The 26,042-nt window shown below is 42.8% G+C and overlaps 1 protein-coding gene across 18 annotated transcripts in view; it reads left to right on the plus strand.

Moving 5' to 3' along the window:
* KMT2C (lysine methyltransferase 2C) overlaps window positions 1-26,042 on the plus strand; it is a 335,375-nt gene that overhangs the window by 103,080 nt on the left and 206,253 nt on the right. For 17 of the 18 annotated variants that reach the window (XM_073334588.1, XM_073334594.1, XM_073334591.1 and 14 more), the window contains 3 exons: window positions 1,588-1,726; window positions 20,802-21,008; window positions 25,038-25,183. In XM_073334588.1, coding sequence (XP_073190689.1) covers window positions 1,588-1,726; window positions 20,802-21,008; window positions 25,038-25,183 — 492 coding nt within the window. The remainder of the gene's footprint in view (window positions 1-1,587; window positions 1,727-20,801; window positions 21,009-25,037; window positions 25,184-26,042) is intronic. The other variant, XM_073334601.1, reaches the window with a different exon arrangement.

Genomic DNA, 26,042 nt, shown 5'->3' on the forward strand with positions numbered 1-26,042 from the left:
TGATAACAGGTTTTCATATGTGTTGAGGCAGGGGTGGCCAAGCTGAGCCTGAGAAGGAGCCAGAATTTACCAATGTACATTGCCAAAGAGCCACAGTAATATGTCAGCAGCCCCCAATCTGCTCCCCGCCTCCCTTCCAGGGGCAGGCCTGCCGATGAGTGCCTCCCCATCCTTCCCCGTGCCTCCTGATCAGCTGTTTTGTGGGTGCAGGAGACTTGGAGACGGAGGAGTGAGGGCATAGCAGGTTCAGGGGAGGGGCAGGAAGGGGTTGAGCAGTGAGCACCCCCGGCACATTGGAAAGTTGGCCCCTGTAGCTCCACCGTCCGAGTCAGTGCCTATACGAGGAGCCGCATGTGGCTCCGGAGCCACAGGTTGGCCACCCCTGTGTTAAGGGCTCTTACAGGGGCATGCACAGGAATTTACATTTGACCCCTTTTTGGGGGGGGCACAGAAACTCACTGCCCCCCCCTTGCTGCCAGCCATGTGGGGAGCTCACTTTCTCCTCTCCTGACCCGCCCCAGGACAAGCTCGATCTTCCCTCTCTCCCTCCACCTGGCCCTGGCCCGATCTTCCCTCCCTTCACATGGCCCTCGCCTCAGTCCCAGCAGGAGCTTTATCTTCCCTGCCTCCGCAGCACTGGGGTAGAGAAGTTCTGTGTCCCGGATGATTACTGGGGGGGGGGCCTGTGCCCCTGCTTGCCTTCACTGCCTCCCCTGGGCTGTTATAAAGAGGAGGATGGTGAATTGTTCTCCATGTCCACTGCAGGTAGGACAAGAAGTAATGGGGTTAAATTGCAGCAAGGGAGATTTAGGTTAGCTATTAGGAAAAACTTTTTAACTATACGGGTACTTAAGCTCTACGCTTTACCGCTTTCAAAGGAGGTTGTGGAATTCCCATCACTGAAGGGTTTTAAAAACAGGCTGGACAAATACCTGTCAGGGATGGTCTAGGTTAACTTGGTCCTGGCCTCGGTGTCGGGGGCTTGGCATGATGACCTCTTGAGGTCCCTTCCAGCCCCTCATTTCTAAGATGCTATTTTTCCATAGGACCCCTGCCTCATTCAGAGCATGGGATGGAAACACAAGGGGGAAGAATTAAAGGTACATGGGCAACTGTGAATCTGGCATTTCCTAACTTTCAAGCACTTGATTTTGAACTTTAAGTAACATTTTTTTAACATAGATTTGTGTGTCATAAAATATTTACCCATCCACACTTGACCATTCCTCTCTCCCTGCTTAGGTGAAACAAACCTTTTGTTCTCGCACAAACTGCTTAAGTACCAACACTCAAATATGAAAAAGGTGTCAATTAGAGTGAACATATTTTTATGTCCAAGGACAATAATTATGGACTCCTATTATTTCATTTTTGAGCCATTATACAGACTTTAGGCAGATATTAAAGTTCTCACTTTAGGTAGATGTGAAGAGGAATGATACTTCCCTACTTAAATATTTCTTTTCTAATAGAGTTATTACTCTGACTAACCTATTTGAAAACATTTACATTAAAGGGGAAAATGTAAACAGTGATTTTTATAGCCACACAAATGGAATCTTAGCAGTCTTCTTTCTTGTGAAACAGAAGTCAAAGAACAATCTGCAGAGGAGGATGCCCAAGCTGAAGTGGACAGCAACAAGCAGCTAACACCAATTCTTCAGCGCTCAGTATCTGAGGAGTCTGCAAGCTCCACTGCCTCTGTTGGTGTTGAAGCCAAAACCAGGTTAGTAAGTGACAGATGGGTGCTGAGTCAGTGGTGGGGGAAGGGCTAAGAGTTGAGTAATGGTTCAGAGAATGCTGGGAGAACAGGCTTGGGACAGTGCTGGTGCTTTAAAGCATTAGCAGAAACCTTGTGGGCAGCTGCTATATTTGAGACTGATGATTTAATTAGTCTGCAGGGAACTGGGGGTGGAAAAGCATGTTTCGTAAGTGTCATCCTCCGTTGTCACACAACACAGGAAAAATTCAGAATTGCAAAATATTAATTATTTAAATGTAAAAGTTTGGGGGTTTGTATACAAGCAGATACACTACATCCACTAGTAAAGCCTTTCTGGTGAGAAATAAAACGTGTTATATATAACAATGGTCTAACAGTACTTCAAAGGTTTCAGAGGATATTTTTTTACATTTTTAGGAATCTGTTTGGTTTTTTTTTGTTTTTTTTTTTTTAAATTTTATCTTGTATGTCATAATCCTACTTTTACTTTTCGAAGTCTCTAACATGCAAATAAATGTTAACTGTATTTTACTTTTTTCCTACATTTTGGGTACCTGTAAATTACGAGTGCCAATAACAGTAACAGTCCTATGACACTAACAAGAACAAGGCCTATCATGGGCAGGCACCACTGGAACAATGTCATGGAACTTGGCAATACTCCTCTAGCCAAGCCTTCAGCGCAGCTAGTTAGCCCAGTAGTGGGCCTCTGTTTGTTGCAGAAGGTGTCATATTAGTTTAAGGAGCCTTTATGATATGGAGATATGTTTTTGACAGACTTGAATTAAAAATAACCAAACTCATTTCACTTCCACCTTGTCAGAGTTTGCACCTGTGCCCCCAGATACAAAAGGCTAATGCCTTAATTGCCTACCTTGCCCACCTTCACAGATTTTACATGGTCACAAACTTCTGGTAGAAGGGAAATATCTTGGGAGCTACACTGATATATCAATAAAAATGAAAAGGGTGTGGGTGTGAGAGAGAGAGAGAGAGAGAGAGCAGAATCTTATAACCTTGCTCAAGAAACCATCTCATGATACTGATAGGGCAGTAGCTGGAAAGTTTTTCTCAGATCTTTTTTTAGGGGGAAAAATGTATTGAGAAGGTGCTGGCAAGGCAAGTATCTGGAGTCCGCAGGTTTCCTTGATCCCAGATAGTTTGGTTTTAGGCCTGGATGTAGTATGGACATTGCATTGACGGCAAAATTGGGTGGTCTCCTCCTGGCAGTGGACAAAAATCAAATGTCAATTTATTTTTATTGCTTAATCTAATCCTGTACCCATCTAAAATCAAGGCACAACTAAAGAAAAACTGCTGTTTTTTATCTGTCTTCCATATCATTGTCCACGAGTGGTGGTGACACCTCTTCCTGGCAGGGTTAGAGGGAATAGCTTTTGAGTGGCTCCACTCCTTTCTGTTAGAAAGAATTCCGGATAGATGAAGCTGAATACAGTAAATATTGACCCTCAATTCTGTAGTGTCCCACCCAGCATGCAGAGAGAGAAAACATTCCAAGATTTAGGGAGAAGGAGAATATAAGGCCAGAGGGGCTAGGGTGGATTGTGAATCAATGGAAACTTGAAAACTAGGAGGGCAGTTTTGAAGTTTCATCCAGATTATTTTTTTTTCTGTAGGAAACATTTATACCCCTCCTAAAGCTTAGAAATTTGAGGTCTCAGGGAAACCATGGAAGAAAGTATTGTAACAGAGAAGGCAGAAATTGATCAGAGCATGAAAAAGTAGCGGCAAGGGCAATGTCGAAGTAATGCCAAAACATTGGCATTGTTCTGCAGGTGGGAGATTCACTTTACCCTTGTCAGTAAGTGTAAGTAGACAAAGTCTGGAGTAGTGGATGCCTTCAGGATTTCTGACTTTAATCTTTGAAGCATTTAGGAGAAAAGAAGTTACAGTGTAGTCAGGGAGTATCAGTATTACTTTTATGCAGCTGATATCCAAAGCTTTTTTTTTTCTTGTACTTCTCTCTGATCTCTCCTAACTTTGAGGCTAACTCGGACATCTCTGAGGGTGATGCTGGAGAATAGAGCCAAGGTTGTAACCTTAATGGAATTACCCAGCAGAAAGTGTGTTCGTGTGTATGTTCACGCACATGTGAGTCCAGGAGAGAGTGAACTACTAGTTGTGAATAAGAAATGGAGAAAGGAGTGGTAACAGTGTTAAGATTAAAACTCAGAAAGTAGAGTCCTGGAGACATCAAAATAAAAAAGTAGCATCAGAAGTCATGCTGAGCTGAAGTAGACTGAAGAGAGAGAGGGGCTCAGAAATGCGTGGATTATTGATCTCTTATAGGGCAGTAAGATCAAGCAGAGATGGAGTCATGGCACTGACAAAAGCGGTGCTGCCAACTTTCTCAATATTGGTTTGTCTCATGATGATTGAACTGGCAGTATTAGCAATACTCAAGGCCAGATTAATCTTTTGTGGGCTCCGGCACCTGGACCGTGGCCCTGTACCCCACTCCACCTGCACTCCGCACCCTCTCATGGGAGGGCAGGGGACGGAGAGGAGCAAGGAGGGGAGGGGTCTGAGAGGAGCAAGCGGCAAGCAGGACCTTTTGGGGGAAGAGGCTGAGCGGGGGTAGGGCCTTAAGGCAGAGCACAGGCGGAGTTGGGGGGAGGGAAGGGGGTTAGGGCCAAGGTCCAGGTGCCGGAGCCCCTTCCAAGTGTGGGTACGCCATTGTAAACCAGGTAGTGGCAATGCTACAAAAGGCATAAAGAAACAGAAATTGGAAAGGGCACATTTAGGCACTGCTTTATTTCACAAAGGAGATGTGGTTGGTTACTGAACATCAGCTGTATGTATGTACAGAGAAAATAAGGTGCCTGATTAAAACAGCAGCAGAGTTCCTTATCTTTTTGGTCTTCACAGGTAGAATGTTAAAATTTCTTTCTTCATTCCTTTCTCCACTGAGTGCTACAAGGAGTTCTCTACAAGGCACAGAGATTAGGTTACCTAGACAGAATAGCCCTCCACAGGGATTGTCAGGAGAAATTAAATCTTCAAACAGTTGTGGATAAGCTGTATTTAATGTAACACACAAAAAATGTGTTTAAAAAGAATATTGTTATATTTGCTAAGTCAAGCACTCAGAAATTATGAAATACTAATGCCTGCACAACCTTAATTGGGCTTCCTTGTGCAGATGTAGTATGATGTAGGCAAAGATTTTGTCACCATAACTTTTACTAAAAATAACAGACAGGTCACGGGCAAGAAACAAAAATTCACGGAAGCCCGTGACCTGTCTGTGACTTTTCCTAAAAATAAAGGTGGGGTGAGACGGAGGGGGACAACTAAAGCCTGAGTGGGGGAGGATGATGTGACGTAGGACACAGAGTCCAGCACCTGCTGTGATGGTGGCTGGGAGCTCTGGAACCTGCTGGGAGCTCCAGCCCCACATCTCCGGGGCTGAAGTGGAAATTGTCATGGAGGTCTACGAAAGTCACAGAATCTATGACCTCCATGACCTGATCTTATCCTTAGTTATGATACAGTCTTTAATTAGATGATCAATGTGTGGGCCTAAGCCTTATTTACTGTACACTATTCAAACCCTGTTCTGAAGACAGAATTATTAATTTCCTCATGGGCTTTTCTGTGGTGCACATCACTGTAGTCTGAGTTCTTCACAAATATTGAATAATAACATCATATTCACTACATAGAATCATAGAATATCAGGGTTGGAAGGGACCTCAGGAGGTCATCTAGTCCAATCCCTGCTCAAAGCAGGACCAATCTTCAACTAAATCATCCCAGCCAGGGCTTTGTCAAGCCTGACCTTAAAAACCTCTAAGGAAGGAGATTCCACCACCTCCCTAGGTAACCCATTCCAGTGCTTCACCACCTTCCCAGTGAAAAAGTTTTTCCTAATATCCAACCTAAACCTCCCCAACTGCAACTTGAGACTATTACTCCTTGTTCTGTCATCTGCTACCACTGAGAAGAAGTCTAGATCCATCCTCTTTGGAACCTCCTTTCAGGTAGTTGAAAGTGGCTATCAAATCCCCCTCATTCTTCTCTTCCGCAGACTAAATAATTCCAGTTTCCTCAGCCTCTCCTCATAAGTCATGTGCTCCAGCCCCCTAATAATTTTTGTTGTCCTCTGCTGGACGCTTTCCAATTTTTCCACATCCTTCTTGTAGTGTGGGGCCCAAAACTGGACACAGTACTCCAGATGAAGCCTCACCAATGCCCAATAGAGGGGAACGATCACATCCCTCAATCTGCTGGCAGTGCCCTTACTTCTACAGCCCAAAATGCCATTGGCCTTCTAGTGTCATCTGTAAACTTGCTGAGGGTGCAATCCACACCATCCTCCAGAACATTAATGAAGATATTGAACAAAACCAGCCCCAGGGCTGACCCTTGGGGCACTCCACTTGATACCGGCTGCCAACTAAACATGGAGCCATTAATCGCTACCCGTTGAGCCTGACAATCTAGCCAACTTTCTATCCATTTTTATACTCCTCCCTGGTCATTTGTCCAGTCTTCCACTTCTTGTAAGCTTCTTTTTTGTGTTTAAGATCAGCAAGGATTTCACTGTTAAGCCAAGCTGGTCGCCTGCCATATTTACTATTCTTTCTACACATTGGGATGGTTTGTCCCTGTAATCTCAATAAGGATTCTTTAAAATACAGCCAGCTCTTCTGGACTCCTTTTCCCCCTCATGTTGTTCTCCCAGGGGATCCTGCCCATCAGTTCCCTGAGGTTGTCAAAGTCTGCTTTTCTGAAGTCCAGGGTCCATATTCCGCTGCTCTCCTTTCTTCCTTGTGTCAGGATCCTGAACTCAACCATCTCATGGTCACTGCCTCCCAGGTTCCCATCCACTTTTGCTTCCCCTACTAATTCTTCCTGGTTTGTGAGCATCAGGAAATTATTATTATTATATTATTGTTATTGTTATATATATAATATATAATATATATAATAATATATAACAGTATATATATATATACAACAATATATAATATTTATAACAGTTATTGTTGTTAACTCCATTTTACAGACAGCAGACTAGGCCCAAAGGGATTAAGGTCAAAAGTATCCACTAATATTAGGTGCCCAATTTGAGATGACTAGGACCTGATTTTTTAGAGTACTTTCCGATGAAGTGAGCTGTAGCTCATGAAAGCTTATGCTCAAATAAATTTGTTAGTCTCTAAGGTGCCACAAGTACTCCTTTTCTTTTTGCGAATACAGACTAACACGGGTGCTACTCTGAAACCTAAAATTATATTGCACTTTTTATGTGTAAAGAACAGCTCCCATTGACTTAGATGTAGCTGTGAGCGCTCAGCACTTCTGCAAATTAGATCTCAGGTTCTGAAATTGGGCACCCAAGAAAATGAAAAACACAGAATTAGAGGCCACCTGCGAACATTTTGGCTTAAGTGACTTGACTAACCTCACATAGGAACTCTGTGGTAGAGGCAGCGATAGACTCCAGTTACATGGGGCAGTGTGCAGCTGCCATAACCATTAGACCTTCCTTTCTCTTCCTGCAGCCCTGTCTCATTCACTGTACACCTTCCAACTTCTGTAATAAATGAAGCAGGTATCCTACAGGTAACATCTGCCTTTAGTACACAACCATGATTCCTCCCCTGAACAGGTCCATATTGGGCACTGAATGAGGCCTGAGGCCTTTGGAAAAATTAGTATATGATCATGTAACTAAAGACTGTACCATGATAGCATACCTATAAGGTGCTAAGTAATCGTTGCTCAGGCAATTTTAATTCTGGCATTTTCTAACTTTTGAGTGCTTGGCTTTGCAACCTTAGAAACCTTCTTTTAATTTGGTTTTTGTGTGTGTAATTTCCTAGTTTTTTTTTTAAAAAGCAAACTGAAAGGACATAAATTCCATCATATGGCAGCATATTGACACCCACGTGGTTCATCAGGAGGGTCGGAACCTTTAGATCTACTGCATAAACCTCTGCCACTTGAGCTATCAGTGTAACTGACAGTAATAATAGGTTGTCATTCTCTGTGTGAACCATCGGAGGGCGTGAGACACAGTTTGTCAGGGAGTTTCATGGATATTTGCTGGCAGAAGAGAAATGGTGAAACTCGGGAATCCATTCCAGGTTCTGGAGGGAAGTGTGCTTTAGTGGAGACACAGACTCAAAGGGTTCGAAGGGACCTCAAGGGTCATCTAGTCTAACCCCCTGCCAAGATGCAGGAGTTGCTGTGTCCAAACCATCCAGGACAAATAGCTAGCCAGTCTCCCTTTGAAAACCTTCTGTGAAGAAGCTTCAATAACCTCCCTCGGCAGTCTACTCCATTGTCCTACTGTTCTCAGTTAGGAAGTTTTTCCTAATATTTAATTTAAATCTGCTGTGCTGTAGTCTGAACCCCTTGCCTCTTGTCCTGCCCTCTGTGGCAAGAGAGAACAACTTTTCTCCATCTTTTTTATGGCAGCCTTTCAGGTATGAGAAGACTGCTATCATGTCCCTCCTTAATCTTCTCTTTTCCAAACTAAACATATCCAGTTCCTTCAGCCTTTGCTTATATGGCTCGCATTCCATCCTTTTGATCATCTTGTCATTCATCTCTGGATCCTTTCCAGTTTCTCTACGTCCTTTCTATTCCTTTGTGACCAAAATTGGACACAGTACTCCAGCTGAGGCCTAATCATCGCTGAGTAGAGCGGTACTATCACCTCCTGTGACGTGCATGCTATGTCTCTTTTAATGAAACCTAAAATTGCATTTGTTTTTTTTTTCAACAGTATCACATTGCTGACTCATGTTGAGGTTGTGATCCACTACAACTCCCAGATCCTTCTCAGCAATGTTGCTGCCAAGCCATTTTTTCTCCATTCTGTATTTGTGTATTTGGTTTTTCTTCCCTATGTGTAGCACCCTACTTTTGTCTTTGGTGAATTTCATTTTGTTGTCTAGAGCCCAGTTCTCCAATTTTTCAAGATCCCTCTGAATTTCAGCTCTATCTTCCAAAGTATTGGCTACTCCCTTCTAGCTTTGTGTCACCTGCAAACTTGATCAGTACAGTAACTCTTCACTTAACGTCCTCCCGCTTAACATGGTTTCAATGTTACGTCGCTGCTCAATTAGGGAACATGCTCGTTTAAAGTTGTGCAATGCTCCCTTTTAATGTCGTTTGGTTGCCTGCTCTATATGCTGCATGTAAGATTTTCGTGGAAGAGCAGCAACTTTACAAGGGAGCATTGCACAAGTTCCTCTTCTCCTTCTCTTTCCCCTCCCTCCCAGCGCTTCCCCCACCGCCAAACAGTTTTTTGGCTACGCTTAGGACTTTCTTGGAGGGAGGGGGAGGAGCGGGGAATCACCTTGTCTCCACTCCTCCCCCCTCCCTCCCAGAAAATCTAAGCCCGCCAAACAGCTGTTTGGCAGCGCTTAGGACTTTCTGGGGTCAGGGAAGGAGCGGGAATGCGGTGTGCTCCAGACAGGAGGTGGAGTGGGGGTGGGAAGAGGTGGGCCTGGAATGGAGCAGGGATGGGAAGAGGCGGGCCTGGAGCATCCCTCAGCAAAGTCAGTGCCTGTTCTTCTCCGGGTAAGCTGCCACTGCTGCTGCAAAGGTGCTTCCTAGCGTCCTTGCCTGCAGCGGGCTGTGCCTGTGTGGGGTAAGCCAGGGGCACTTCCCAACCACAGTACAGTACAATATATAATGCCATTTGTCTGCCCCCCAAAAATTTCCTTGGAACCTAATTCCCCGCATTTACATTAAATCTTATGGGAAAATTGGATTTGTTTAATATCGTTTCACTTACAGTTGCATTAACTACAACGTTAAGTGAGGAGTTACTGTATACTCTTTATACCTCCATCCAGGTCATTAATAAAGATGTTAAACAACACCGGACCCAGGACGGATCCCTGTGGAACATGACTGGAGACCTCCCTCCAGTCCAACATCATTCTATTAATAGTTACTCCTCTGCCTGTTCCTCATGCCCCCAAGCTTGGCCCATTCTACCCTGTCCCAGTCCTGTCTCCATCATTTGTGGTGCCTTGTCCCAGTCAAATTTTCCTTCCTTTCCCAGTCTCCACTTTTCAGGCTTCTCATCCCAGTCCCAGGCTCCTTGCCCAGCCAGTCCCAAGTCCCCTGACCCTGTTTCTCATCCTATCTGTCTCTTCCCCCTCCCCCCCCCCACTCATTGGCTCCTAGCCCCAGACTCAGTCCTTCCCCCCCACAAACACACACACCTTTCCTTAGATGCTGCCCCGCTGTCCTTGTCCATCCAATCCCAGTGTTTTTCCACTTCTGTCAGCTCCTTGTTGGATCTCAGTATTCCCCTTCCCCAGCCAACTGGTCTACAGTCACCCCCCTCATTTCTCTCGCTGGCTACCATCACCCAAACAGCCCCAGCCTCTCCTCCCTTCCTGTCCCTGCCCCTCATTCCCAGTCTCAGTCCCCTTGTGCAACAAGTCCCAACTTGTCCTCTCCCTGCCCAACTAGTCTAGTATCGCACTCCCCATCTCCATCCCTCATGTCTAGTATCTGCCTCAGTCTGTTTTTTGTTTTTTGTGGGGTTTTTATTTGGGGGCGGGGGCGGGGGGAGGAAGCACGGTAGAGGTGGTGGAAATTCAGCCATTTCCAAGAATTAAGTTAGGGAAAATATGCTGTTGGGCACTGGTTAAAAATACTGATGACCTTTTCCTTGAAATGCACGAGTGCCCCCATGCTTTGGGAAACAGGCACTCCTTCCCTTTGCCCCCGGCCTGACTTTTGTGCCCTCTGCGTTTGAATCAGATAGCTTTCTCTTCCACATTGCATGTTTTGCCAGCACATGGCTCATTGAAAGCACAAAAAGAGACAGGCTCCATGCTCTCCATTCCAGTGCCTGTCACCACCTCTGTCCAGGGCAGCCATGAGCTGCAATTGCAGAGAAAGTCCTTCTGAGCCCTGCTGGCCTTGGGCTGGAGGGAGCATGCTCAGTCACTCTGTGGGGATGGCGCATACTCAGTCACTACATGGGGGTGTCTCATACACAGTTTGGTCAGCACTAGAAGTTGTGAGAAGCTCAAACTTGCTTAGTGGGGACAGACTCTTCAGAGATTTTAGCTGATAAGCCCTAGCAAGTCTCTATGGAGCATGTACAAATAGGCCTTTGAAAACTGCTCTTTGCAATCCGGCCATGTTTCAGTAGATTTTCACAGGGATGGCAAAGACCGCCCTCCCCACCCCCCACGGGTTAAATTTCAAATCTGTTTCCCAAAGCATGGGGGCACTCGTGCATTTCAAGGAAAAGGTCATCAGTATTTTTAACCAGTGCCCAACAGCATATTTTCCCTCACTTAATTCTTGGAAATGGCTGAATTTCCACCACCTCTACCATGCTTCTTCCCCCCGCTCCCCCCCCAAATAAAAACCCCACAAAAAACAAAAACCAGGCTGAGGCAGATACTAGACATGGAAAATTTCAGCTGCAATGGTTAAAATTTGACAAGTTTTGTAAGCAACAGAAAATAGGGTCTTATAATGGGAAGTGTCAGGGGACCTTAATAATAGGCAAGATTACCAACCCCACTTGTCGTATGTAGACAGTGCACTTCTTTTTTCACTGTATTTTCGTCTGTGTAGAGATGGAGTTTTGTTTACACACATGAACCATGTGCTTTGAGCTGCGAAACATCTTTAGGAATAGTCCTCAGACCTTTTTCATTTTGCCACTCATCTCTTAAATCAGCCTAGATTTCTCACTGTTGTTCTACTCTTGCTTAAGGGTTAAAAAAAAATCTATTCCGGCAGAGCTTGAAGAATAACTGTAGATGGCCTCAGGATAATTTTTCTATTTCCAAGCTTGCAATTTGCTTTATTTAAAACCAGTGGTCTGATAGCACCTGCTCTATTTAGGGCGCCTCATGGGTTTCATCATATACATCTTCTATTTTTTGAACATTTGTAATTGAGCTTTGAAAATTTACCTTGAGCTGAAACCTGCCACATGACGACTCTGAACAGGAGCACAGTGTGGACATGCAACAGCGGTTTAATTCCAATGCATTAATAAAAGTTGCACAGAAACTTGCCAGTTTAGACATACCCTTAGACTTGGTCTACACTGCATGCTTACTTCAGTATAACTATGGCTCAGGGTTGTGAAAAATCCACACTCCTAAGTGACTTAGTAATACTGACCATAACCTCCTGTGTAGACTGCTCTATGTCAGTAGGAGAGCTTCTCACACCGACATAGTTATCACCTCTCGTAGAGGTGGAATTATTAAGATGATGGGAGAGCTCTCTCCATCGGCTTAGTGTGTTCACCGGATGTGCTACAGTGGCGTTAAGTTGGAGTAGTGAGTCACGTACGTCGTTGGGAGACCAACTTAAATGAAGACACATCCACAGCTAACTTGATGTAAGCTGCCTTGCCTCGACCAAGCCGTGTAATGTAGACCAGGTCTAATACTGATGATGCTGTGAAATCCTATTTTTCCAAAATATTCCATTTCATAGTATTTAATCAAACTTAGAGTTCTATCAGGAAAAACAAATGCAGAAAATATATAGACTAGGGCCTGATAAAATACATCATGGAATACTCAAGGAGCTGACTGCGGAGATAACTGAGCCATTAGTGATTGTCTTCAAAAAGTCACGAAAGATGGGTGGGATTCCAGAGCACTGGAAAAGGGCAAATATAGTGCTGATCTATAAAAAGGGGAATAAGGACAACCTGGGCAATTACAGACTAGTCAGTTTAACTTCAGTACCTGGAAAGATAATTGAGCAATTAATTAAGCAATCAGTTTGCAGACACCTAAAAGATAAGATGGTAAGTAACAGTCAGCATAGATTTATCAAGAACAAATCATGTCAAACCTACCTAATAGCTTTCTTTGACAGGGCAGCAAGCCTTGTGGATGTGGGGGAGGGGTAGATGTGATATATCTTGACTTAGTAAGGCTTTTGAGACTCTCTCACATGACCTTCTGATAAACAAACTAGGAGATAGAGCCTAGATGGAGCTACGGTAAGGTGGGTGCGTAACTGGTTGGTAAATTGTTCCCAGAGAGTAGTTACCAGTAGTTCAGTCAAATTGGAAGGGCATATTGAGTGGGGTCTCACAGGCATTGGTTCTGCATCCAGTTCTGTTCAATATCTTCATCAATGATTTAGATAGTGGCACAGAGAGTACACTTATAAAATTTGCGGACGATACCAAGCTGGGAGAGGTTGCAAGTGCTTTGGAGGATAGGATTAAAAGATCTGGACAAACTGGAGAAATGATCTGAAGTAAATAGGATGAAATTCAATAGGGACAAGTGCAAAGTACTCCACTTAGGAAGAAACAATCAGTTGCACACATACAAAATGGGAAATGACTGCCTAGCAAGGAGTACTGCAGAAAGGAATCTGGGGGTTGTAGTGGATAACAAGCTAAATATGAGTCAACACAGTATCAGTGTGGCAAAAAAAGCAACCATAATTCTGGGATGTATTAGCAGGAGTAAGCTGTACACAAGAAGTAATTCTTCCACTCTACTTCATGCTGATTAGGCCTCAACTGGGGTATTGTATCCAGTGCCACATTTCAGGAAAGATGTGAACAAATTGGAGAAAGTCCAGAGAAGAGCAACAAAAATGATTAAAGGTCTAGAAAACATGACCTATGAGGGAAAATTAAAATAACTGGGTTTGTTTAGTGTGGAGAAGAGAAGACTGAGAAGGTACATGATAGTAGTTTTCAAGGACATAAAAGGTTGTTATTAGGAGGAGGGAAAAACATTTTTCTCCTTAACCTCTGAGCACAGGACAAGAAGCAGTGGTCTTAAATTGTAGCAAGGGTGGTTTAGTTTGGACAATAGGAAAAACTCCCTATCAGGGTAGTTAAGCACTGGAATAAAGTGCCTAGGGTAGTTGTGGAATCATTGGAGATTTTTAAGAGCAGGTTAGACAAACACCTCTCTGGGATGGTTTAGGTACTACTTAGTCCTGCCTTGAGTGCAGGGGACTAGACTAGAAGACCTCTCAAGGAGGTCCCCTCCAGTCCTCTGATTCTATTTCAAATTTCTACAGTAATTCACCCAATCTACACAAACCAAAGGTTCACACTTATCTAGTTCATCGTTCAAAGTGCTATGGTGTCTGTGTGAAAAAGGGATCTGAAGGCAAGTCAGACACCAAAAAAGTGTCACATGAGCCTTTTTAAAACAGCCATTGTAAACATCAAATAATATCTGCCCCACCCAACAAACTGCTATAGAAAAATAAAGCACTGCGCAAACTCCAGTGAGCATTTTAAAATGATAATACAACCCAAAAGACAGTTTGCAGACCTTTTCCACCCCTTGTTAAAATGGAAATCCTGATGCAGCCTTAACTGTCGTGGTGCTACATCCCACCATAATATTTCTATGATACATTAGGGCCAGGATTTGAGATAATGGCACAAGCTGGTGTCATTTGATCAGTGGGTTCCTCGGGTATACTCTTAACTCCTCCTCTTCCCAGAAATAAACTGCTTTTAATAAGCAAATTGTTCTAAAATTCTCATTGATAGCAAAATTGTCTTGAAAATTGCTTGCACAATGGGGGCTGGAGGAGACTTTGGGAAAGGAGGACATCCATTGAGTTGAATGGGTCAGTTTATACGTCTCAGAGGTGTTGTCAGGCTTTTCATCTCCATAAGTTGTTTGGTTTCAGAGTAACAGCCGTGTTAGTCTGTATTCGCAAAAAGAAAAGGAGTACTTGTGGCACCTTAGAGACTAACCAATTTATTTGAGCATGAGCTTTCGTGAGCTACAGCTCACGATGAAGTGAGCTATAGCTCACGAAAGCTCATGCTCAAATAAATTGGTTAGTCTCTAAGGTGCCACAAGTACTCCTTTTCTTTTTATAAGATGTTTGATTTATCTGAGCACATCCCATTGAGATGAATGGGACACTTCACGTCTCTGCAATCTTCCTGTGTTTTAGAGGGTTGAGCAGAACCCTCCTTGCTAACTCTAGACCCCAAAGTGGAGTACAGAGCCTGGGACTCCCCTCCATATCCCCTGTCTGCCTTCCGCTAAGAGATGTGTTCCTCACAGGCCACTGGTTACCACCTCCCTTCCTCCCTCCCTGTTGCTCCTCTACTACTGGGCAGGGGGAGCATAAAGGTGGCCAGGAGGAGTACAGCTGGTAGCAGAATGGCAATGAAGACCCTCATTACCCCCTTCTTCAAAAAGCCAAAAGAAACTAACTGCCTAAAAACTTCATTAACACTGAGGTAAGGTTAACTTCGGTGCCACATGCTATTGCAGAATGTTGTGTGCACCTGGACTTAGTGATCCATTTGGATGCAGATATATCTCTCTTCATATCTGAATGCAGAACATTACCACATCTCGCAAGTAATCCCTGTACCGGTCAGTATGGCTGTTCCTAACACAGTATAGGGCAGTTGGAGTGCATGCAGACAAAGGAATGAATACAGTTATGTGGGGCACAACATACTACATGAGAAGGCTCGTTTACATTGTCATTCCCTGTTGTAGCCACAGGGCAGCCCTGGCTGAAACGGTATCTTGCCAGTGGCTCTTTACGGTGGGGCTGGTATGCGCGATAATGTGGTATGTCCAGCTTTTCAGAGGTTTAAGCAGAGGTGCACTTGACTGGGGAACAGTAAAAGGTACTATTGGTCAACCTTAACTTTTTGTTAAAGTGTTTGGGTAGTGAATTGTACCTTAATTTTCTAGTTGACAGCGAGCAAGCGAGAAGAGCTTGTGCTTCTCTTTTAACTGAAGAGTGTGCAACCACTTACACAATACTGCATGTGGTGAAATGAAATCGTCTGAACAGTAAAGTCTGTGTTTCAGGAGGGCTTCTAATGAATGTATGTCACTACTTGAGTGGAGGAAACCATGATTGTTTTTCTCCTTTCCTCTATGACTTAAACCTTTTCCATTGGTTCATTCTAGTGCTTTTTGGTGGTATTCTATTTCTGGTTGGAACATGGATGAGTGGGAGGACTCAATAAATGTGACTGGCATCTTGGTTTGTTGTCAGAGATTTGGGTAGGTTCTGCTGTTGGGATGGATATTGATTCAGATTGCTCTGTGGGGCAGGAACATAAAAAGGTCAAGCTGCTCTACTGAGCATGTTTTTGAACTCACTGGGTTTTGTGGTAGAGGGTACAGGTTTAGCAGCTGGAAGTTTGGGTCACCATTTATGGTTTCTCAACATAGCCGTTGACTAGGAGCAGACATTAGCCTTCTTAGGTATGTCTATACTGCATTTTAAAACCCATGGCAGTGAGTCACAGAGTCCGGGTGTACAGGCTCAGGCTTGTGCTGTGGCGCTAAAAACAATGGTGTAGATGTTCCAACCTGGGCTGGAGCTCAGGCTCTGAAGCCTGGGGAGCCTGCGTGGGTTTCAGAACCTGAGCTCCAGCCCAAGCCCAAATGTCTACACAGCTGTTGTTAGTGCAGTAGCGTGAGCCCAAGTCTGTAGACCTGAGCTCTGAGACTCGCTGCTGTGTGTTTTAAAACACAGTGTAGACATACTCACTGCTCTCAATCAAAATATCCTTCCCAAGCTAACTACCATTATGCAATGTATTGTATTCTCGTTGTCCACTTTGATGCCAATTTTTGCTCTGTGTGGGAGAATTATATGAAACACTCTTGATAGCTTCTGTCTTCTCAAAGGGTCTACACTACAAGCTCTACAATGGCAAATCTATAGACACTTCCTACAGCAGTAGAAGTGGTTTTTCTTACACCCCTTTGAGGGCAGTATTTAGGTTGATGGAAGAATTCCTCTAGCGGTGTATACAGCAGGGCTTTGTAAGTCATCTTAACTATGACTCTTAAGGGTGTAACTTTTTCACAGCCCAGAGTGACAAAGCTAGGTCAATTTAAAGCCATGTCTGCACTATGAATTTACATCGCTCACAGGTGTGAAAAATCCACACCCCTGGGAGCGACGTAGTGTTAATGATTTAACCCCCTGTGTACACAGCACTATGTTGACGGGAGGCTTTCTCCCGTCAACATAGCTACTGCCTCTCAGAGAAGCGGAGTACCTACTCCTGGGAGAAGCCCTCCTGTTGGCTTAGGTAGTATCTTCACTGAAGACTTTTCATCATGCTCTAATGTTTAATGTAGACCCTCCCTAAGTTTTAGGTATAGACTAGGCCTAAAGCAGCAGTATTATTCCATCCTGAATGGCAGTGGGCCATGCTCTGGATTTTAAGCAGTATAGAAGAGAACAGAATTTGGCCCATACAGATGAAGAATTAAATGATGAATTTCTATCCATTTTAACAATGTCTGGAACAGCATAAAGACATAGGTATAATAGTGGTCTGCTTGCTTTTCTATTTCAATCAATTTATGAAGAGATCAGTAGGTGGCATGTTAACTTGCTCATTATCTCCATTTTAAAATATTACTCTGTTCTGTAAACATCTGAAATCTGATCACAGGACTTGATTTTGTGAGTTGCTGAGTCTGAATTGAGATCTCTTCTCCACTCCCCTTAAGATAAACTGAATATTGATATATGGGAAAGGACTTAGATTTTTAAATTGTCTGTCTCTCTCATGTGTTAGTAAAAGAAATTAGCCTTTGTCCATACAAACAGGGTTTAAAATATTTACAAAACAATTATTAGCTAAAAGGCTAAGGGAGTATCTACAAAGGCAATTATATTCCAGGATAGCTATTCCTGATTAACTCAATGTGTGGATGCTCATATTCTATATTAGTTTAATCATTGTAGATTAAGATAATTCAGAATGAGGCAATCTTATCAGGAATAGCTATTCTGGAATAATAACTCCCTGTGTAGACAAGCCCTGAGTCTGTTGTTAGGTTAGCACAGACAATGAGAAGGCAGACTTCCATGAAGAATGTGTGTGTGCGTGTGACACGCACCCACACCCCTCCCAAACTGCTGAGAAGTGGAGGCTTTGGAGATTTCTACTAGGATTCTGTTTGTGGGTTCTGGTGTGGTTAGGGGTTTCTTTTCATATAAATGTCTGGCTATTAGATTTGAAGCCCAATTGCCCCATATTTCTCTTAGAAATGAGAAGCTTTCTTTTTCTCCTTCTACCTCAGTCCTAGAGTCTTCTGGCTGCTGAGAGAATGTAGGATCTCCATTGTTCGATTCCTCTCCAGATTCTTGGCTCCTGAATGGGAGAGAGTGTGTCTGCTACTGGGCCCTTAAACCAAGGCTGCTGCTTTTTTGCTTTTTTTTTTTTCCTCTCTGAACACACCACTGTTTACATCGGCTGCTATGGTTCATAGCTTTTCCCAAGCAGTAGCATGAAACTGACATGATTCTTTGCATTTTCACAGGTGCCCAAACCATTCTGAATAGCAGCTGTGAAACTGACTAATTTTGTTAATTTCAACCTATTGCTGCTTGGGAAAGCTGCAACCTGCAGCAAAGACCCTGCAGCTGTCTCCAAACCTACAAAGTCCAGTAGCGCTCCAGTACTGGGTTATATAATAGCATCATATTTGAAATATCTTCTATTTCATTCTTTATGCATCGTGATGTTTTGTTTGCTATTTTGACTGTTTTACATTGAGCAGGTTTTTTGTTTAACTATTCATAATGATCCCGACAACTTTTGTAAGTTGTTCCAATTAATTTACAGACCAGCCACATGTGTATGAGTAGTTCAAATTATTCCTTCCAATGTGGAAAACTTTGCATTTGTAAACACTGAGTTTCATCAGCCAGTGTGCTGCACTTTCACCTACCATTAAGTTCCTTTGAAGTCTCTCACAGTCCTCTTTAGGTTTGACTACCCTAAGTAATTTTGCCCCCTGATCTGCAAGCTATGTGTATGAGGGCAACTAACATGTTTTTACCTAATACTCTGGTTGGGCCATATTCTCTGAAATATGAATAGCTACTAATTTGTTGCTGTGCCATATAACATTTGAAATTACATTTACAGCCTGGAAGAGAGATCTCTCTTATCTTTATGCCCTCTTCATGGAACTTAGATTTTTCTTTCTTCAAAACATTTTTGTCTTCAGGCATATTTTTGTAAACATTTCTGAAATTAATCCCTTGCTCAGTACTCTGATATGAGTAAAATCTCTCCTGTGAGTTGTACGTTGTAAGTATAGGCCAGCACTTATCCTGTATCAAGCAGGGTCATTGGGGGCTGGAGAAGGGTCAACATGGGACGTGAATCTGCACTAAGGTTCTTTCCCAAAGCAGCAGGGTGGGGTCTTCTCTAGCACTCTCTTGAATGCTATGAGAGGGACCCAGCTAAGGCTCCTGTTGAAGCAACCTGGCCCCAAAAGGGTGTGATCTGCCAGTTTGGCATGGCCAACCCCACATACATGATCTAATTAGCAGCATGTTGCTCCTTCTTGGGCCACTCTTGAGAAGTGCTCCAGAAAACCATGTCTTCCTGTTCAGCCTTTCCAAGTGAGACAGCCAGCTGTGTGCTAGCAGAATGTCTCCGGGACCTTCTCTGCACCCAGTCCTCTTCCCCATCTTCCCTTCCCCAGTGGTGTTGTATTGTGAGGGCAAGATTTTGTCCAGTCTCGGAGTACATTAAGTCAAGGTTAAATGGCCGTATTGGATTGTCATAGTCCTCTGTTCCAGGCTGCAACTTTTCCCTTTTTAGTTCTTCTTTCTTCATTCTGCTGTTGCTGCTGCTTGTACCTGACTTTGGGTATGCCTACACTTGAAATGCTGCACTGTAGCGTAGCTGCTTACCAAAGCAATGGAAGGGGTTTGTACATTGGTGTAGTAAATCCACCTATCCAGGAGGCGGTAGCGAGGTTGACAGAATTCTTCCATCAACCCAGCAGTGTCTATAACCTGGGCTTGAGTTGATTTAATTACATTTTTTGCAACTCTGAGCAATGTAGTTAAGCCATCCTAAATTTGTAGTGTAGACCAGCCCCTTGACTAGCAGTGCAGATGATCTGTTACTCTTTCCAAATCCTAGTGAACACTGTACTGTAATTGGAACTCCAGGAGACTTTTTTTATTTTTAACTTACTGCTCCCAAAGTCCAAATATGCCACCTCAGAGATGTGCTTAAATTCTATTTAAATGGAGCTCTTTCCAAACCAGGCTTCCACCCAAGTGCCAGATTCCCTTAGGCACATTTTGGGGATCACATAAATACACATAAAACAAAGTTGTTCACTTAGGCGTAAAAACATGTTAAATGATTTTTCTTTTTAAACGGTTTGTATGCAAATTTAAAAAGTTCACATTTTAGGTTTGTGAATGTGGTTGTTTTAGAAATATTGTGCAGTAACCTCCATATGGTGTGACACAAGGAGTTCTACCAGAACTGTCATTATGCTTTGAGTGTTAATATAAGATTGCAAATGGTACAGGGATAACTTACTTAACAGGTCACAGTACTAAATATGTGTAAGTTTCTTCAAGTATAAGTTTAGGCTGCTGTATTTTTACAATGTTTGTGTTAAATGGATATATGTATTTGTATATGATATGTAGCTATAACCGGTTTTTATGTAGTCATTGCTGTGTGTGTTCCATTATGCTGATCTTCCTATTAATTTTTGTGTGTGTGTGTGTGAGATGTTTTGCATACAATAGATAAAGCATGCATTTGTATTGTATACGCATGGTTATATGTTATACATACTGTGTGTTATAGGTATACGTGCGTGTGTTTTCCACTATATTAGCTTTTTGGTGGATATGGGATTGTAATAGGATAGTTCATCTCTTTCCCATTCTCCCCTGCCACGCCTTTTTTCAGTCACCACCATTTAGGTTTGTACACATCTTTTGGATTACAGTAGAGTATGTGTGGGGTTTTTTCTTTGCTAGACTAAGGGCTTTTAAGCATAGGAAAAATAAAAAATCTTTAGTAACTTGGGTGTTTTCCACTTTTTTAGCAGACTTCCGTGGAAGAAAAACAAAACTACTGTTACATAACTTTAAATAATATATTTAGTAGTTACATTACACATTTATTTAAAGATACACTTTAAATTATTGTTTATATTTTATTTATCGTACTTTGTATTCTGTTTGAGGAAAGTCAAACTGACACAAAACATGACAATTAATAAGAGATCCCCCAAGAGTATCCTGGTTTTTAAAAGTTTCCTCCGCTTTGCAGCGAACAACTCTGCGCCTTTTGTTACTGTGGTGAACGAAGCTCATTAGGACAAGGAGATTTAAAACAATTCAGTCCAACACTAGCGTTTATCATCCCCTGGAAGAACCAGCCTTTAAGTAAGAGTGAAACCAACGACAGCAGCGATGGAGCTTATGAGAGAACTCCAAGGCAAAACTCAGTGCCGCGCAAACAAAGAGGACAGAAGAAGTAAGTCTGTTTCATCATAAAAACTTCAGTCATGATTTTGTTGTAATGTTGATTATTGTAGAGAGGCCAGGAAGCATATATGCAAACATTGTGCAGTGATAAATGAATAATTTGAAATTATTTTAAAACCCCTTGATGCTTAGTATTATTAATCTGTGTTTGAAAAATTGCAAACCATGTCAGAAAAATAGCAATCTTTCTTCTGCTGCTTCTTGTTAAGGTTTTTTCCCCTAGAAGCGAGAATGTGCTCTTTTTTTGGAGAGTACAAAAGTAAAAGAAACAGACTTACTTTAAAAGTACAAATGTATTAGTACGTTTTAAATAGATTTTAGAGAGAGTATGCAAAAGAACAGAAGAGGAGTAACAGATTAGCCAGTTGATTTCTAAACTGTTGTGTTTGTGTACTTTGGGGAGGCAAGAAGCGTGTGTGTGAGACCTTGTAATCTTTCTTCCCTGGCCCCCTCCAAAAATAATCCTTGCGACTGTAAAAAGCAACGTGCTATGTGAATACAGTGTATTCTACTGTGCTTAGAACTCTTTTTGTTGTTTTTGTGTGTGTCTGTGTTCTGTTTTTAATCCATTGAAGTATAGTAGTATCCCAGCTGCCTTTTGCAATACAGCACTTATTTAATAGCTATTTCTGAGAAATTACATTCACGTACACATCCCTGTATAGTCCATGTTGAAAGGTTATTGAATATATTTATGGAAATGAAGTTTAAAATACATCTATAACTACAAATGCAGATTTTTTTTTCAGTATTTGCATAATGGAATAGATTTTTTCTTAATATATATTTGGATTTTGTAATTCTGGGTTTTTGGCGTTACCATGGTAAAATGTGTTTTTGTTTCAGAGCTGTCTTGCTCATATGTGGATTCAGTTGTGCTGGCTGATTAGTAGAGGTTTTTGTAGCCTATGGGAAAGTGCAAAATTAATTTAGCTTGGAACAACTAAGCAGCTCTGTCCCTTGAGGGTGATGATGTAATCATCCCCAAGTGCCATGCTGGCTAACATCCAAGTTTAAGTACTAAAGCATTGTTGTGTTGGAGTTTTCTGATTGGTTGCTAGCTTTGGACTGCTGCCAATACAGTGAAGAAGTGAAGTAGGAAATGAAACAATAACAAAGAGGCAGCCTTTTAAAAGGATTTAAGGTGGTACATTTTAAGGAATCCTGAATTATCAAGGCATATGTAACATTAAAAGTACTGTAGACATTTAAATTTAAGTTCACGTTCAGATTAAGTTTATTCAATTTAAATTTTTTTAGTTTAATAGCCCTTTATTAAGTATGAATGCTGAATCTCCATATAAAGCTGGCAGTGATTTTATCCATTTGATATTCAGGAACTATAAACACAAATTTAAAAAAACAGGTACTCAGATTTCCTTTTTATAAAATCTGATATGAATGTGTAATTCTTTTTTAGATTATTTCAAAACTGATAGTAATTCAGTAACAGAAGCCTATGTGAATAATACCTGGTTTGACTGCATCTAGGGGTACTTGCCCTTTTTGGGTAGAATGGGTTAATTTAATATATCAGTTCGTAAGGGGACTATTTTGTTCATAGTAGTAGGTGCTAGTATTGAAGGTTTTGATTCCTGATGTTGGACACTTTTTTTTTTGTTATGACATAAGTCATTAGGATATAACTTAGTGCCAAGGATTGAAAACTTCATCCACTCACCAATAATGAGAGAGAAGCTTTTCTTGACAGATGTGGAGGGGGTCTTAGCCATCAAATTTTTGCACAACTTAAGCTTTCACTTACATTTCCCCATCTCCTTGCCCTTATGTTTCTGAAGGTAACCTTCAAAATAAGCCAAATGTAAAACAAGAGAATTTTCTATTCCTGAGTCAACACACAGCTCTGTTGCCTGCTGTAGCTCATAGATTTACCAATCAGTAAGGTAAAATTAACATAAATTTGGTCAGGTTCACTGTTCTTTTTCAGAAGGGTACGAGCATCATGAAACTGTCAAGAACTATGGCAGTTTCATGCTGCTGCTACTGTGGACATCTATGAATAGCCAGGGAGGCATATGCTTGATTTATTAATAAATAGGGGACTGCCAAATTCACAGCCATGAAAAGCAGGTCACAGATTGTGAAATCAGTCTTCCCCAGTGAAATCTAGCTTTTGGAGGGGCGGGGCAGGCCTTGGGGCGCCACAGCTGGGAGCTCCTACCATTCACTGGGATCCAGCTGTTAGTCCGCCAGGCTGGGGAGGGATGGGACTTCTCCTGTGTGGCTGCTCTTGCTGGGAGAGCAGACTGAAGGTAGCAGCCGCGGAGCTTCCTGCAGCTTGAGTAGATTCCTGGAGATAGAGGTGGGTCTGATCTCCCCCATGCTGCTGGGAGAGCCCCAGCTGGGAGCTGCTCGTCCTCTCAGGACTGGGGTGGGACAAGACTTCCTCTTCCCTTGCACAGCCACTCTGGGGGGGGAGATCAGACCCACCTACCCCTGGGAATCTCCCCCAGCTGCAGGAAGTTCTGTGGCTGCTGCCAGCTCTGAAGGTTCCCAGCAGCACAGGTGAGATCAGAGCCACCTCTGGAAAGCTCCGCAGCTCTGAAGGCCATGCAGAAGTGAGGGTGGAAATCCTGCAACCCCCCTACATCAGCTTTGTGACCCGTCCACAACCCACTTTTGGGTCAGGCCCCCCACTGTTACAATACCCTGAAATTTCAGATGTAAACATCTGAAACTGTGAAATTGACCAATTTTAAAACCCTCTGGCTGTGAAATTGATCAAAATGGACTGGGAATTTGGTAGGGCCCTAATGAAGAAGGAGCCAATTAAAGATTGAGACTACCCAAATTTTAGCACCCCCCCTCCATGGCAACCACTCTGATGTCTGAGGAGACTAGACATCTCAGTAAGGCTAAATGCAGTGCTTTAGAAATCCAAGGCAGAAACTTTTTTTTAGGTGGGGTTGAGGGAGTCAGGTTTCTCTGGTTAATGGGTTAGTGAGTCTGATGTTTAGTGGATAATTTTTTGGTAGGTTGGGTTAAAAAGCCAGAAGGGAGGATTCCCTGTGCTCAAATAGTATACTCTGTTGTTTGTGGTTTTTTAATAGGTTTGATAGATTCTTCCATTTTATCATAATCTAGTGCTTTTTGTATCATTAAATTCTCCTTTTCTAGCCTCTTTCTCTTACACTTTGCTATTTTGTGAATTTTGGTTGTGTGGGATAAAGACACAGGACCAGCTCTGGGCACCGGCAAAGCAAGCACAAGCTTGGGGCCGCACGATTCCAGGGGCGGTATTCTGGCCATCCTTTTGGCTTGGGCAGTTGCGTGCTCGGAGCTTGGGGCAGCAAAAAACCTAGAGCCAGCCCTGCAAAGACATCTGCTGCCATTGAACCTTCTCCATTCTTGGCCTTTTTCACCCTTCCCCCATACACACTAGCTGTGTGCTATCCTAGCAGCTTACCTCTGTCTGATACGGCAGAGTCTCCTTTGAGAATATTGTCAAAGCTATACCCACAGACCAGCTGTCGAGGTTGCAGAGAGGAAACCATAAGAAAGCTGCAGCTGACACCCTCTGTTTATACCACCTCCCTCTCTTTGTTCCAGGTTTTCCCATTTCCCCAGAGAAATATCCCTTCTTTGCCTGGATCTGTATCTGCTTGTACTTACCTAACAATCTTCTTCTGGAGATGAAACAAGTCAAACAAAAAATGCAGCTTGAAAAATTTGAGTATGTATGGCCTGAACAATGAGATGGTCAGGCTGGACAAAGGGCCGTTTAACAGCGTCATTTTTTCTGGTGCATATGACTTTTAACTGAAAGCATTGTTCTTTATTTTCTCCTACTGATATAAATACAGTGTCAAAATTCAAGAAACTGGGCTAGTTCTCCCCTCCCCCCTTTCTTTGATGTATATTTTATCACACAGGGAAAATTCATTTGAGGCATTCTGGTTTTTTTAGATCATTTGGAAAACACATAGCTAATTGAGTAATAAACATAGACTGTTTTAATTGCAGAGTTACCTACCCATATTTTTTCTCTCCTCTACAGAGAGAGACCTCGACAGAGTGTAGCATCATGTACAAGTGTAAGCACTCAAACTGCTTCTGACGATCAGGTTGTCAAATTCTGGGATGAACTCAGTTTAGTTGGCTTACCAGATGACATTGATGTCCAAGCCTTATTTGAGCCAACAGGTAGGTATACGTTCAGCTATTAGTAGTATGTGGTACATATTTATAATGGTTTAACTGGAATTCAAACTAAACTTTTGTTTAAATAATTCTTTAGTTTGGTATAGTGATCCCCTCTTTGGGGGAAGTGAGGAGCAAAGGAGAAAGAAACAGAGATAATACTTCATAGTTTAAACTGTCATTTTATTATAACTCCTAAAGGCCCAGTCCTACAAAGCCTCCTTCTCATGTGGCTTCACTGGGGCTACCTGAACAAATAACAATTAGTCCTAAGATTGTAATATACATTTTTAACTTTAAGGTTTCATTTAGGTGTCTGACAGAAAAATCAAGAAGCTTTGGGCTATTTTCTCAGAGCATTTTAGTTCAAATGTTGCCCTACCATCAATCTACACCATATGCTTATGTATAGGGCTCTACCAAATTCACAGCCATGGAAAAGGCATCACGGACAGTGAAATCTGGTCTCCCCTTGTGAAATCTGGTCTTTTGTGTGCTTTTACTTTATACTATACAGATTTCATAGGGGGGGGACCAGTGTTTCTCAAGTTGGGGGTCTTGACCCTAAAGGGAGGGTTGCAGGGGGATCGCAAGGTTATTTTAGGTGGGGGTCACAGTATTGCCACCCTTACTTCTGCACTGCCTTCAGAGCTGGGCGGCCGGAGAGTGGCGGCTGCTGAATGAAGAACCAGCTCTGCAAGCAGCAGCGCAGAAGGAAGGGTGGCAATACCACACTATGCCATCCTTACTTCTGTGCTGCTGCTGGCGGCGGCGCTGCCTTCAGAGCTGGATGCCTGGCCAGCAGCCACCAGTCTCCAGCTGCCCAGCTCTGAAGGCCACGCCGCCGTCAGCAGCCGCACCA

Source organism: Lepidochelys kempii, chromosome 2, assembly GCF_965140265.1.
Source record: "Lepidochelys kempii isolate rLepKem1 chromosome 2, rLepKem1.hap2, whole genome shotgun sequence".
Lineage (NCBI taxonomy): Eukaryota > Metazoa > Chordata > Testudines > Cheloniidae > Lepidochelys > Lepidochelys kempii.